The following is a 15,226-nucleotide window of genomic DNA, read 5'->3' as shown; positions in this document are numbered from 1 at the left end:
CAAATTACCCTGCTCATCAGTGGTCAGGACCACCACAGAGCAGGTATTATCTGGGTGGTGGATCATTCTCAGCACTGCAGTGACACTGATGTGGTGCTGGTCTGAGTGGATCACACAGCAGTGCTGCTGCAGTATTTAAACACCGCCGTGTCACTGCTGGACTGAGAATGGTCCACCAAATAAAAATATCCAGCCAACAGCGTCCTGTGGGCACTGATGAAGGACGAGAGGATGACCAAACTTTGTAGCAACAGATGAGCTACTGTCTCCGACTTTACATCTAGGTTAGGACATAAGGTCAAATGGGGCAGTATAGATATGCAAGGTTTATTTACTTGCCTCATGAGTTCATGTTACTGACCTGTTGCCAGTTAACCTAATTAGTTGTGAGAGGTTCCACCAGGTGTTTGTTTTAGTGTTGCACAACGGTGTCAGTCTTTTGTTGTCCCTGTCCCAAGTTTTTTGAAATGTGTTGTGGACATCAACTTCAAAATGGGCATATAATTTTCAAAAAAAATATTACAATTTTTCAGTGTCAACATTTCGTATGTTGTCGTTGTACTATTCCCAAATAATTGTAGGGTTTAAATGATTTGCACATCATTGCATTTTCATTTTGCACAGCGTCCCAGCTTTTTTGGAAACAAGGCTGTACACAAAAGTGTATGCCAGGACTCCTTGGAATACAATATAACCTCTTTTCCTCCTTACCTGAATAGACAACATCTGCAGTATTACAGAAATGTATCGTGTTGGGCTATTTTTTTTTTTTAATTTATGGGAAAAAAAGCTTACACAAGGTATACATTCAAAAACTGTCCCAATCACCATTAATTCACCCTACAAGGTGGATCAACAAGATAGGTGTGTCAAGGTGGAGAGAAGGTGGGTACAGTGTTTAAAAACTCCAGCAGCACTGCTGTCTGATCCACCTGTACCAGCACAACACACACTAACACACCACCACCACATCAGTGTTACTGCAGTGCTGAGAATAATCCACCTTCTAAATGGTACCTGCTCTGTGGTGGTACTTTGTGGGTCCTGACCACTGAAGCAGAGGGTAAAAGGGGGCTAACAAAGTATGCAGAGAAACAGATGGACTACAGTCTGTAATTGCAGAACTACAAAGTGCACTTAAATGCTAATAAAATGCACAAGATACAAGTAGATACAAGTAGGTGTGTTTAATAAAGCGGCCAGTTGGCGTATATCAGCTATGTGATGAGATAAAAGTGTACCATGCTAGTCAGAAAGCCTTCAGTTTCCCAAAGAAATAAAAAAAAAGACTTTTATGTTGTAGTTACACAAGCAAACAACAGATTCTTACTTTTATTTTTATAAATCTGTAAGTGGTCAGATGGGAAGGTTAAACGTCATATTTGCTCGTATTTTTTCCCCACCCGCTGGTGCACAGTGACGTACAAGAGTCATCGCATTTTGATTGAAGGTTACATGAAAACGATCATTTCTTTCTTTTAAATGACATTATGAATTGTGCTTAATATAACCAGGGACACAGATTTTTTATATATATATATATATATATTTGCATAATTCAATGGTTAATGTGTAAAGAAAGCCATTCAGAGTGATTTGATATGAAACACTCCATTGTAGAGAAACTTTTAGTCATAACTGTTCGCAGTGGTGGTGATGGGAACCGGATGACAGAAGCATGTCTCCAAAAGCCACATCAAAGTTGAAAAATGGAGTGGTTACAAATGTTACCCACAGCCCAAGACATTGTTTTTAGTTTTTGATATAAAGTTTTGAACTAAAATGTATTTTTTAAAATTCATAAATGGCAGAGAGGTACATGTAGGGCATTGTAAGGCAAAATTCAAAAGAAAACGTTTTTTTCCCCGATTTATCACTTTTACCATCATCAACATTACATATAACAACTCAGAAGACGTCTTGGTTCACTGGTGGTTGTAGCAAATGAATCAATGAGTCAGTTTCTCTGCACTGAACTATTTCTTTACATCAAACCACCCTAAGGATGACTTTGCTTACATCTCAGTGACTGAATTATGCAGAAATTGAGAAAAATCTAAAAGTCTAAAGACTGACGGGCAGGTTTGGATGCAAAGGCTAATCTTCCTGAATCAGAGTCACTAAATGTCACTTTATCACTAAATGTCTATTAACTCTTGCTGAAAATAAGAGTTAAACAAAAGCAGTATGCACACAACCGTTGTAGATTTCTGAGTTAACTTGCTCAAAAAAGTTTTATTTATATTAACCATTTATATCTTTATTCACAGCAGCATTCTTACGCCCAATCCCCCAGCTCCTGCTTAATATGCAGTCTAATACAAAAGAAAATGAAGGTGGGGAAACAAGACAATCCACTCCAAATTAAAAAAAGTGTGGGTAATGATACACAATACACTACAATTTGTCAACATGCATGTCTCTGTCAATCTCCGTCAACAGTTCCACAGGACATAGAAAAAAAAGGAAAAGAAAAAACCCAACAACATTACACGCATGGACAAAGTACAGGACAAAAACAGTTGCTCAAGTTTCTGTCCCAACATTAATTCAATAATGAACTTAAAAAAAAAAAACAAAACAAAAACAAAAACAAAAACAAAAACAAAAACACAAACAAAAAAAACACTCCTGATCATTTCAGGCTTCGCTTAGCGCAAATCCTACAACTGAACAGGCTGCACTCCAGAGAGATGCAAAAAGAAAAGCACTCAAACAAGCCAGCCAGTCCACCTCGTGTCAATAAGGGTGTGAATAGTACACTATTTGTCCACTGTGTTAACTATTAATCAGTGAATGCCAAAACTGGTGGGGTGTCAAGAACGTTTCCACAATTTCATAAAATGGCGTGCGGGTGTGTGATAAGCAGCTCAACACCATTCAAAGGGGATGAGAGACGGAGCATGAACGCCTCTCGGCAGTGCACCTTCCCCCCTGTGACGTGTGTTTGCACCCTGTCTCCTCGTGAGAATCTCGGTGCACGTCTCCGAGTTCAGAGATAAATCTACATCCTCTGTGAACTTGTTTGAGTGAAGGATCAGCTTGCTTTCCTGTGGAGCTATACACAGTCTTAGTGTTGGGAGACATACAATTTTTTTTTCTGTATTTTCATTTCATCATTTCTAATGTGAAATGTTGCGAGAGTGCAACGTAAGCACCTTTGCTGTGCTTGATCAATTGATGAGCACTGAAGTTTCTCTTTCGAGGAAGAAAAGTCTCCCTGAGGCGAGCGCCGCTGTTTCACTGCCACAGCTTTAGGTCAAGTTTAGTCCACCTCCTCCATGCTGGTATACGACGGACCGGAGCATTCTGCAGAGCGGGCAAATAGGTCAGAGGTCACCTCCGCGCCCAACTGAGGGGGTCCTTCAGAGTCCAGGTCGGTCCCAAAGAGGGCCTGGCTAGAGGCCTGTAAAATAAACCAGGGTTATAATTGGAGAATTCATACACCCTGTCTGGCACACATGAAAGCTGAGTAAGAAAAGGTTGCAAGTGCCATGATTAAAGCAAGCAGACTACAAAACATCAGGTCCCAACACAAAGCTAAACAGGGACACCATTCACAGCAGCTGACAGTGAAGTGATGAACAAAATAATCCATTCAGGCAATATAAGAGCAATATTTATTTGTGTTTTACAAAAAGGAAGTACAGGTTTTGTACAGTTTATTGCTGTGACAAACGTGCAGCATCATAGTATTCGGTTTAAGGATCTGTTACATTAGAATTAAAAATGAACACTCAAACATGTAAAAGTACTTTTATACAGTACAAGTCAGCCTATGTTTACATATATAACAGATGTAGTAATTACATTAGTAATCTAAACAAAGGAATAGGAATTTAATAGGCATTTAAAACACAACAGACTACAGATTCTTGTACATCACCACCTGGACAAGTCAAGCTTTATATTTCTCTTCTCTTTCAGTACTCCTTTTCAGAATAACCCATCATGAGAATAGCAGTTTCATTTACAATCTACTTCAATTGTGTGTGCAAATATGCATTAGCGTAATAAAATCACAGCGACGGAACAAGAGGTTTAGTGGTAAATCTGTTGAAGCAGTCATGGAGGCTAAATGGACAAATTGCCTGTGGATGAACCAGAACATAAAACACCTATTTTATCCCTGAGGCTCCAGCACTCCAGCCAATATTACATTCCCTTGTATAAAAACTCTGCATCCATTGCTTATGAAATTTCTCAAGTATGAGAATGCAAAGTGTCTTTACAAGCTATTAAAAACATTAGTGAACCTATGCACAATGAAGGCAAGCAATAGTCTGACCTAGAAAATTACACAATAAGCTTTTTTATCTCTGAAAAAGAGACATTCAGCAAGTAGGACATGTTGCAAGCTTTGCAACAATAAGGTTTGGACAGTACGGGGATATTAACTGTATCTGGGAAATGCACAAAGACAAGCAGAAAAAGCACACTGTCGCTGTCCAAAGAAAACCATGCATCTCCATTTTTGTTGATTTTTATTTTCATACATTGTTTCAACAAAGCAGCTGTTCTTTACGTTGTGTGAACACTTCATGATGAATGGACCAGTAGAAATGCTCCAAAATCATCTGGAATAAAATCTCTACATTGACAATGACCTACACTGAAAAGGTAAAAGTGTTTTTGACCCCTCCTGTCAAGTTACTAATTTAAAGATACTTGTTTTTCTTTGGACAGTGACGATATGCTTATAACAGCAAAGGAGTCCACTTAAACCCAAGAGGTATTCTTAAAGGCCACTCAGAGGCCAAACACTACATGACATTTAAATCAAGCAAACAAGTTGGACTGAATATGTCTTTGTTAACGCTGGAGGGATTGCAAGGCCTATTTATAGGATTAATCTCAAAAGCATAAAGTAAACAAAAAAAATGAATTCTCTTTCATACGGAACACTACTTCATACTTTACAGTACGTCAGTTAATGAAAACGATCATCTACTTAATGTTAGTTATCAGCAGATGGATCAAAGGACTTGAAGGACTCCTATCCTATATTTTTCTTGCTTTTTTCTCCTCTGAGGTCTGTTGATTTTTTTTGTGCGTTTTTAAGTACCAAAAACAGTTACTGAAGTGTTTGTAACTGAGCCTTTAAGCCTGACACATGCAAATGTGCTTGGTTCTGAATTATGCAGCTCTGTATTATGCTTCATATAAAAAGCATAAAAAACAAAACACAACCAAAAACACTCCTAGTATCTTCAACATACAGCTAAACTGCTGCAGGCTGAAGAGAAGCACATATGAAAATGTGTTTTTTGGTGACGCGTTCAAAGTAGGCTGTTACTGCAGCTTAGTTTCTATTTAAAAAATGTTTGAACTAAAGCAGTGGTTTTCAACCTGTGGGCCGCGGTGGTACTGCTAGGGGCATTTGGCCATTAGTTTTTACCCACAAACAAGTGTCACATAGATGTTCAACCAATCATTTTTAAATATGACAAATATTGTGGTAACTATGTACAAAAATAAAATATATTCTTGTTGCACTTGTTGACTGGTCTGGCAAATGCTAAGTAGCTAGGATTACATTTTCAGTCAATGAGTGTGTATACATGCACTCAAAAATCTGATCATAATGTTTATTTAAATACCATACTCCGGTCTAGAAATACGATTAAGAAATCTGATAAAGAGAGCCTGGACTTTGGATTTCTCAGTGCATGTATGCTCGTCCACCGATTTCTCGAGTTTTACATTATGTTTACGTCACATCGTCTTCTGTAAATTTATTGGCTGGTTGCAAAGCAGAAATCTGATTACCACCTGACTCATGTAAACCTGGAGTTTCCACATTATCTGATTACTCAAGTGCATGTAAACTTGTTGATCGGATTACTCACAAAATCTGATATTCTGCAGTTATCGGATTATTAAAGTAAACATGCTCAGTGTTAAACGTCTCTCTCTTCGATCATATAAAGTTCCTCCCTCATGGATTAATGGCTTTAAACAGGGTCTCTAAAAAGGAAAGACCCTAAGACTGGCCCATCTACAAGTGAAGCGGCCAACAAAAAGAAAACAGTAGCAAATGCCTTGCGCTTGGCTTTATGCAAGTGGGAACTGACACTCTGTTGTGTGCTGTCTTGTCAAATTAAGTGTCAAAGCTCAATTTACACTGTCTTGGAGACTGAACATAGCGAGTATACATCTAAACCCACTGAACTGAGCTGGATCTCCATTTGCAACTTCTCTTTTCAGTCTCTTATCCAGCACCTGGTAGCTGCCAAACACCAGCCATTCCATTAAGGTCAGGAACCCCTGAACGACACGTTCTATTATGTTTACATACTGCATCAAACTATATAATAAAAAAAAAATAAAATAAAAAAATCAGTTGTCCATGATATGAGCCCTTTAAATACAGCTATTGTAATATATTCAAACCTTAAACCCAAAGCTAACATAATGACATAACTTGCATGTTTTGGTTTTTAGCTACATTTTGGCTTTGATTATCAAACCTGTCACATTAGCGACCTGACAGATTACTGCTTAGCACTGCTCCAGACATTAGACTGGTACAATTTAACAAAGTAAACTAAGTGAGAGATCATGCGGAGAATTAAGAATTCATGCTATGCTAAAGATACAGTACATAATTAATGTTTAAAATCAAATAAATAAACGCACAAAGACCAACACCTCAGATGGTACTGGGTGCACAGCCACTCATCCCAGAGTTGAGAAGGAGGTTTAAAGGCATCACAGAGGTGAGCACAACCAGCCTAACCTTCACAATATGTAACTGATCCAGCTACAGTAACAGACCAATTCTTACTGTAAAGTGCAAACGGCAGAAACTTCATTCTTTTGTGTGCATGTGGATTGTAGACTGTGCATTTTATCCTTAAGATTCATTACTGAGTATGTGTGAATAAGGGCTGGGTTACAGCTTTCAGTCTACGCCCAGTGAGACCTGTACAGCAGAGGATAGATGAGGTTGAGCAGCAATGCAAACATCGCAGCCACAGTGCCCAAGATGAAATATCTGACACGGTCGTCATCTGAATAATCAGAGACGCGGTCCCGTCTCCGCCGAGCTAGCCCTCCATGTCCATCCTCCTCTTCCTCCACCCTCGTCCTGGTTCTTCGTCCTCGCAGCCCGGGGCGGAACAGGCCCCGAGAAGGAGCGCCTCGCTGCCCTTCCTCTTCTTCCTCCAGTTCCTGCCATATTAGAGACGCCTGCGATTGGCGGAAACCTGTGTCAGCTTCTGGGATAGGGCCAGGCCTCAAAAGCACCCAATTACAGCCATAGCAATACCTCTGATCATCCACATTACCACCAAGAATGAGTTAGACGTCCAACAACACATGAACTGAGAGCAAATAAAAATACTCTTAACTTGCTCCAGTGCCATTGTCAATCAACCAATGGCATTTAGCGTACTGCTAATTAGGGTGATGCTATTTCAAAAACCACAGCGGAAAAACAACAAAAACACAGTCTAAGAAGAACACATTTCTTCTAAAGAACTCTGAATAATCCCATAACTTGAAAAATTTATACTTTTGAAATAACCTAACAGAGCAGTGCAAGGTGTACCTTGATCACTGTGTGAACTCAAACATGCAATTGAGTTTTCTTTGTTTTATGTGGCTGGAAACACTAATAAAAACACTATTATACTGACCAAAATATAAACAACTGCTTCATACAAGTTTCAAAAACGGCCCTTGCCGTGACAGAAATCTGTACTTTCAGAAAAAGAGTTATTATCTAATTGGCTCTATTTACATATCCCTGCCTTAAATGAATGCCTAAATCAGCTCCACTGTTTTGCTAGCAAGAACAGAAAGAGTAGGAAAAGCCATGTTAAATGTGCTGCTGTTGACCGACAGTCAGATGACAGCTACTGCACTACTACCAAAAGACAATATAACTGACAAGTGTCTGTCCATTTTCAAAGGTAATAGTGCCAGACAAAATATTACATTTGTAAACAAAGGAGAGCCACTTGTCTGTCCAGATGAGCGCATTGAAAATGAAGCCCAAGGCAGGTTTGGATTCAATGGTAAACTGCTAAACAGTTTGTAACCCAATTGCCATGCAACCTTCAAGTAAACAACCCTTTACCGATATCAGCCTACCAGTTGGTAAGGTAAGCCAATCTACACATAATTCTCTGCTCTAGTTTTAGAGCCCCCTCTACAATACCATTTTTTGGTGTATTTATCTTTTCACTTTCGCACAGTATAATATTACTACTCAATAAGCAAGCTGCTAATTAAGAAGCTTGTTGTGAAGTGCACCGGCTACGTCAGAGCAAAAAACACATTGAACATGACACTGAATAGAAGCTACATAAAGCCTATTCATGGTCCGTATTAATTCCAGTATTAATTCTGTTTTTGTAATCCTCAATTTCCCACTGTATGGGATGCGTGTTTCACATGTAAAGCTAAAGCAAAGAAAAACGCTTTTGCCAGTTTCTTATCAAACTAATACCCACAGACAGGACACTTTGTTTTGTTCATTTGGTGTCTTTGGGGTGTTGGGCTTTCACTCTCTGCCCCAAGCTTTGTTATCCAATCAGAGGAATAATTAAATAACTGCCTAAAACAGCATGTACACTGCAAAAGGGCATCAACGGAAATGCTCAGTATGCATTTCAGAGGCCATATTCACAGCCACATATGTCATTCATGCCACACAGAGTGGCATCATGAGATTAAAAACAAACTATAAAAGACTTTATTTTTATAAGACTTTAATTATTAAGAATTTTTAGGCAGTGACAACTGTCCATTCAAAAAATTTTGTTTCAAATTTAAAAGCAAAATAGATAATCAAAAACTTACAGTCCTTAGTCTTCAAAAACTGTACAGAAAAATAGTAAAATAGTTCATACATTAAAAAGATAAAATAAAAGAATAAGGCTACTGTCAGGAAGTTTGAATTGCTGTACCATCCACATTTCTCACTTTAGGATACACCAACAACTGTTTTAATGGTCATAGCTCATCAAAGAATACTGATGTTCACGATAGACCTTCTCAGGTAACCTATTCAACCTATTCTCCTGTAACATCACCTAGTGTAACTTAGTAAGTAACCTAGTAAGAAACAAACTTTTCAAAACATAATCCGTCAAAACCAATGCAGAGAGTCCAGCTACTCTGGAGTGGGCCAAAAAAAAAAGGAGATGAGTGAGAGAGTGCTGAGCTCACCTGACTGGCTGCACCTCCGGCCGCAGCAGGGGATTCAGCTCCCAGGGGCCCTAGCAGACGGGGTGGTCGCTCTACGGGAGAGTTCCTGCGGCGGTAGAACAGTACGTAGGCATAGCGCGTCACCACCTGGCTCTCTTCTACCGTTGTTACAGTGCTGTCATCAAACAGACGCCAGCCTGGGTGGAAAAAGACATGAAAACAAGCATTTTTCAATAAAATAATTAATGATAAAATAAAGTTATTCAATCAAAATTGACAGAGATACTAAAATTTCAGGAGAAATTGTTTTATAAAACTAATGTCAGGTGTGAGTAAGCATATAGTGACACTACAAAGCACTACAAACCTCTATCACCAGTAGAGGAGGTACTCTGACAGCATGGACATGCTGTATCGGAGCATGACCAAGTATTAGTGTGCTGTGCGAAACCATATTGTTGTCTTGCTAGTTGTTATAACTCTCAGGGTTTACATACAGCAGTGTCACATTAAAAGTCATATACTTGCCCTGAATGCACAACAGTGAAGATCTAACACCTACCAACATCACTGCGCTGACTGTTCTTGTCATTAGGTAGACGAGCATATGCTGTGTAGTGACCTCCAATCATCCCTCCATAGTGGTTTATTACAGCATAAAGATCATAAATGGGGGGTTGCTGGACATCTTCCTTTTGACCAATACAGAACTTACTCAGGTCCAAGTTCCTGTGGGCAATGGGATCAGTGTAAAGTGCAGTTTAGTATGTGATTCATATTTACAGTGCACGCACATACAGCACAAACAAAACCAGGGCATTTAATAAATGCTGAGTCTAAGCCAGGCCAAGAGCCTCTGCGCACCTCACAGGAAAGTCAACCATGTCATTGATCTTGTCCCTCCAGATGAAGCTGCGGAAGGAGAAGCGTTTGAGCTGGATGATGAGCACATTAGGCAGACGCCAAAGTAGGAGCTGTTTGGAGGCCTCCCTGTGCTGCTGACATTTTGGACAATACCTGAACCAAACAGGGAAAGGACACAATAAACCACACAATCTTTGTGTAGAACTGCATATAATAAACCAACAGGTATTACTTTTTAAAACTGCTACACCGCCCACTAAAGGTTTGGAGCTTTTCGCTGACAAAACATCTGACAATTCCCTTAGTCATTACACATTTAATCCTCTTGTTGTGATGTCAGCACTGATTAACACTCATACCGTTCAGATGCTCAAACCATGTTTGGGGCAAAAGATTTCTAACTCCTTTTAATAATAGTTAAAAAATAAAAATCATATTTTGGCGGGGGAAAGTTTTCACAAGCTTCAAAGCAAAAGAGGGTATTTTTCCCTTACTTAATTGAAATATACCATTGAAAACCGAACATTACTCTGACATTGCTGCTAACACTGTTTTACTCAAATACTGTGTATATCCTACCTCAGTAACTGCTGTGCTCACATATGTTATAATCTGACTGCGTATACTCACATATCACAGCATGTTAAATATCTCTGCGCCTTATCCTCACTACCTCATGCTCAGAAATGAGTGCTGTGTCTGCGCTGCCCTGTCTGTTTACTGTGTCTGATGTCTGTTTTATTATCGTATTTATTGTATTGTTTCCAGTTTAATGTTTGCACACTTGCGTCTGCACTTTTGCACTTTGTACTGTCACTTTTGTTCCATGTTGCACTTTGTTGCTGGAGGAGCATAATTTCACTCCACTGTGTGCTTGTACATAGACGGAATGACAATAAAAGCCTCTTGACTTGAATTTACATTTAAAAGGTTCATGAACTGGCTCCCAAAGTTTTGACAGGCAGTGTACATGCTTGTAGTCCTACCATGCCTCCTCTGGAGCTAGCACCTCAGGCTTGGTGAAGAGGTTGAGGCATTGCTCTAAAGTAAAGTGCCCTGCTCTGGCAGTCTCACTGGCAGAACCCTGGTCTTCATCAAACTCCAGCTCTTTGGAGCGCACCAACACATACTCCTTGAGCCGCTCATTATTCTTCCACACCAGCTCCAAAGTGCAGTCTTCAGGGACCTCCAGCACTGCATCACCTACAGGGGGAGACATTCACTAAGACTGAACGAATGAGCAGGTTCCTACGCACTTCCACAGTAAAAGGAAGTTTGGAAAGAAAGCTGACAGTTAATTACAGAGAAACTCTAACCTTTGTCTTCAAGTTTTTGTTCTTTGCCACCGATGTCCAGTAATGAGATATAGAATTGAGAAGCACTTCCATAGCTACACTCAGATGGCTGCTGGTATCCAGGGACAACAGCTGCACCACACCCACAAACACACACACCCACAAACAGACAAAAAAAAGAAACAACGCAATAATTCATTTGTGAATGCTTTGATTAAAAACAGAAATGACAGAATGATTTCTCAATTCTAGTTCAAGAGCACCCTGCCCTGCACATTTTAGTGTCTTCTCTGCTTAACCACACTCACTTTAGCTCAGAAATGTTTTGTTAAGTAGCTGATTAGATCAACACACTGTTACAGCAGTAAAACACCCAGGATTGGGAACCACAGCCCAGTTATGAGGATACCTTCTTGTTTCACAGCCTTCTCACAGGATGTCTCCTTTTCTCTGAAAGGATCCTGGGAACTTGACGCCTGCTCAGAGAAGCCAGAGTCCGTGGTGCGTGTGGAGAATGTGTCTGAGTCTCCGGCTGAGTTAGCTGAGGCCTGCCCTGTCTCAGTTTCTGGCCCTGAGAGGCTGGCTTGAGCTTGTGTGTCTTCTGCTCCACTAGCAGAAAGTGCTTCCTCCTCTGGTCCCGATCCTTCAGGAACAGTCCCTGTCAAGGGAGGCTGGTCACTACGGAAAAGGCTAGTCTCTGGAGATGTTCGGCCAGACTGGAGGGGAGGCCGAAAAACATTCACAGAGTACCTAGAAAGAAGATGAATAAGTGTAGAAGAGTAAGATGAGTAAGATGAGTAAGAAAATGAGTTTGTGTAAAACATGTGGAAGCAGGCACTAATTCTCAGCCAACAAAACATTAAGTGACACAGCATTATTTTATTGGAACACAACTAACTATATCAGTGCATCAATTATGTAATTAACACCAATGTGTGTTCCCAGCTACACCTGTTCCCTTTACCAAGCCAGGTGGGACATGAGATATTTAAAGGTAGAGGAAACGCTGTAGACCTAAATTTAAAAGCTAGTAATCGCAAGTCTCTGTCCACCAAAACCCCTACCTGGAATAGCCTTCCAGTAGCTGAGTGAGACGAGCATAAGTCAGCCTGGATTCAGGAATGCTGATCAAAAACGGCAACCCTACGTTCTCAGAGTTGGGTCGGCAAAGCGCCTTATGATTGGGCCAGTGAGTCCTCTGGCATATCCTAAAGCACAAAGGAAAAAGAATTACATTCACTATGATTAACATTAACTGTGCTTTTACATTCAGGAACCTTGTTAACTAGGACTTGCGGGGATAACTGGGGAGTATCATAACTCACTGGTTGCAATAGCCAACACGGTAGCACCGTGTACAGCGCCTCAACTTCTCATCGTCTGACACAGGAGGCTTCTGGCAGGCAGCACACTTGGGTATTGGAATACTGGGAACCTGAAGCCTCTGCAGGCAAGAGGCAAAAAAAACAAACATGTAAACGTCTTTATGAAACGTCTGTGACAACAAACCAGCAATTAACATAAAAAAAAAAATCCAAATCCATAATCTTAATAATAACCAAACTATGGATTTGTTGCAGTTGTGTTTTATACCTGATGGACCTTTAGCACCACCACTTTCTCCTTGATCAGCTCTTTGGACAGCATCTCAAAGCAGAAGAGCATATCAGTGGATGAGACCCTATCAAGGGAATGAGATGGCAAGAAGATCCGTCCTATGCGATTCTTCACCACCTAGGAAAGAAGCGTCAGATGGGTGTCTTGTTCTTCACATACTGTAAATGAGTGAAAAGTTTTCAAACAGTAAGAATATAAGCGTTTGAGGCAGAAGCTTCATACCTCGGCCAGCCTCAGGTTCTCTGGTTTGACCCTCACACTCCGAGAAATTGACTCCAACACTTCTGCTGTGCTTGAGTTCTCCTTACTTACGCTGACCAAAAACTACACAAAAGCAGGTCACAAGTCGTTAGTCAAATCATATAAATGGAAATATTAAAATAATAATAATAATAATAATAATAATAATTAATTGTTTAAATAAAATGTAAATTATGCGTGCAAGTGCTTTTCGAAATAACATTATTTGCTTGGCTTTACCTTTACTGGTTTCTTGTGAGGCTCCTTAGCAAAATAAAAAACAGACAGCACCTTCTGTTTCTGAGGTAGGGGCACAGGCAGATACAGGAAGGGGTCAAAGGTAATAGACACCTAGAGACACAAAGAAATATTTTTAGTGACAGACTAATTAAAAAAAATAAATAAAAACTGAATTCATTTGAAACCCGTACACAAACAACCAAGATCTCCAGATAACTATTGTGTACGCACTCACAGCACATGTGCATTTAAGCAGCAAATGAAGCTCCAGAAATTTCTCTACTCAATCTTTGTCATACTAAATGAGCACTATTATCCCAGCTAAAAACCACAGACCCAAGCCCATGACATCATTCATTCAGAGGTACTGTGCCCCAGTTTATGTACCAAAGGCCCATGTTCAGGAATCCGACATAATTAAGAGATTTGGTTTTACAAACTGTGACAGAAAACAAAAGTCCTGCTCTAATGAGGCACCATGAGAGGACAAAAAAAATGTATGCACTGACATTTCAAGTGTCAACCACACAGACAATTACCTTTTCTTTTCTTCATCCAATACAGAAATGTCCTTTCTTTGCTTACCTTAGAGCACACTGGACACACCAGCTTTGACTTGTACTGGCCTTGGAACAGATCAACAATGAAGGAATCATTCCTCATCTTATGCCTTTGCCATGCTTCTTCTGCTACAACCTGTCAAATCAGAAATACAAACACATCATGGTTCTAGCCATCTCTCAGTGTTTATGCTGAAAGTGCATGTGCTTGTAGGAGCATGAAATATCCCACAAGTACCTGTACTTTCTCAGCATAAAAATGGAATACACTGCATTGTATTAACAATCACGTACACATCATTATATAACAGGGCTTAATGTCGAAACCTTTCTCCACACTCAACACTACACAGCTCGAGTCTACATATGAACAATTGAAGCTTACAACAAACATTCAGGTAACTTTTTTTCACTTTGTATTTTCCAGGTTTTTAATTAATTGTTTAGTATATACTAGAACATAAAAACTAAATGTGGAGCAGTTGACTCTGGTGCAGTGGAAACATTCTGTGGAGTGACGAGTCACGCTTTATCTGCCAGTCTGATGGATGAGTCTGGGTTTGGCGAGTGCCAGGAGAACGTTACCTGCCTGACTGCATTGAGCCAACTGTAAAGTTTGGTGGAGGAGGGATAATGTTATGGGGTTGTTTTTCAGGGGGTGGCCTAGAACCTTTAGTTCCAGTGAAGGGAAATCTTAATGCTTCAGCAGATCAAGACATTTTGGACAATTGTACGCTTCTCACTTTGTGGGAACAGTTTGGGGAAGAACCTTTTTTTATTCCAGCGTGAAATAGAAAGCAAGGTCCATAAAGGCATGGCTGGGTGAGTTTGGTGTAGAAGAACTTGACTGGCCCATGCAGAGCCCTGACCTCAACTCCATTAAACACCTTTAGGATGAACTAGAACAGAGATTGTAAGCCAGGCCCTCTCGTCCAACATCAGTGTCTGACCTCACAAATGCTCTTCTGGACGAATGGGCAAAAATTCCCACAGACTTCAAAATCTTACAGAAAGCTTCCCAGAAAAGTGGAAGCTATTACAGTTGCAAAGGGGAGACTGACTCCATATTAATGCCTATGGATTCAGAATGGGAGGTCATAAAAGCCCCTGTAGGTGTAATGTGCAGATGTCCCACAATTTTCCTCCATATAGTGTATGTTTAATATAGTGGTATGCTGCATTACCGAATACCAGCACATGTCTAATGCTGAATAACAGTCTTTATTCATATGCCTTTTTTTTTGGATGGCAAAT

General features: G+C 40.0%; 1 protein-coding gene across 5 annotated transcripts in view; it reads right to left on the bottom strand.

The window, feature by feature from the left end:
- Positions 1–2,203: 2,203 nt before the first annotated feature.
- usp19 (ubiquitin specific peptidase 19) overlaps positions 2,204–15,226 on the bottom strand; it is a 31,459-nt gene continuing 18,436 nt past the window's right edge. For 3 of the 5 annotated variants that reach the window (XM_036590881.1, XM_036590883.1, XM_036590882.1), the window contains exons 14-26: positions 13,998–14,108; positions 13,413–13,523; positions 13,155–13,256; positions 12,909–13,049; positions 12,641–12,759; positions 12,380–12,523; positions 11,725–12,065; positions 11,337–11,447; positions 11,007–11,223; positions 10,021–10,173; positions 9,719–9,885; positions 9,178–9,353; positions 3,895–7,191 (exon numbers count right to left, since the gene is read on the bottom strand). In XM_036590881.1, coding sequence (XP_036446774.1) covers positions 6,910–7,191; positions 9,178–9,353; positions 9,719–9,885; positions 10,021–10,173; positions 11,007–11,223; positions 11,337–11,447; positions 11,725–12,065; positions 12,380–12,523; positions 12,641–12,759; positions 12,909–13,049; positions 13,155–13,256; positions 13,413–13,523; positions 13,998–14,108 — 2,175 coding nt within the window. In that variant the 3' untranslated portion in view covers positions 3,895–6,909. Of the gene's footprint in view, positions 3,407–3,894; positions 7,192–9,177; positions 9,354–9,718; positions 9,886–10,020; positions 10,174–11,006; positions 11,224–11,336; positions 11,448–11,724; positions 12,066–12,379; positions 12,524–12,640; positions 12,760–12,908; positions 13,050–13,154; positions 13,257–13,412; positions 13,524–13,997; positions 14,109–15,226 lie in introns of those variants that run through there. The other 2 variants (XM_036590884.1, XM_036590885.1) reach the window with 1 other exon arrangement.

Source organism: Colossoma macropomum, unplaced genomic scaffold, assembly GCF_904425465.1.
Source record: "Colossoma macropomum unplaced genomic scaffold, Colossoma_macropomum, whole genome shotgun sequence".
Lineage (NCBI taxonomy): Eukaryota > Metazoa > Chordata > Actinopteri > Characiformes > Serrasalmidae > Colossoma > Colossoma macropomum.
The sequence above is the reverse complement of the archived record's forward strand: the minus strand, read 5'-3'. Positions and strand labels throughout refer to the sequence as shown.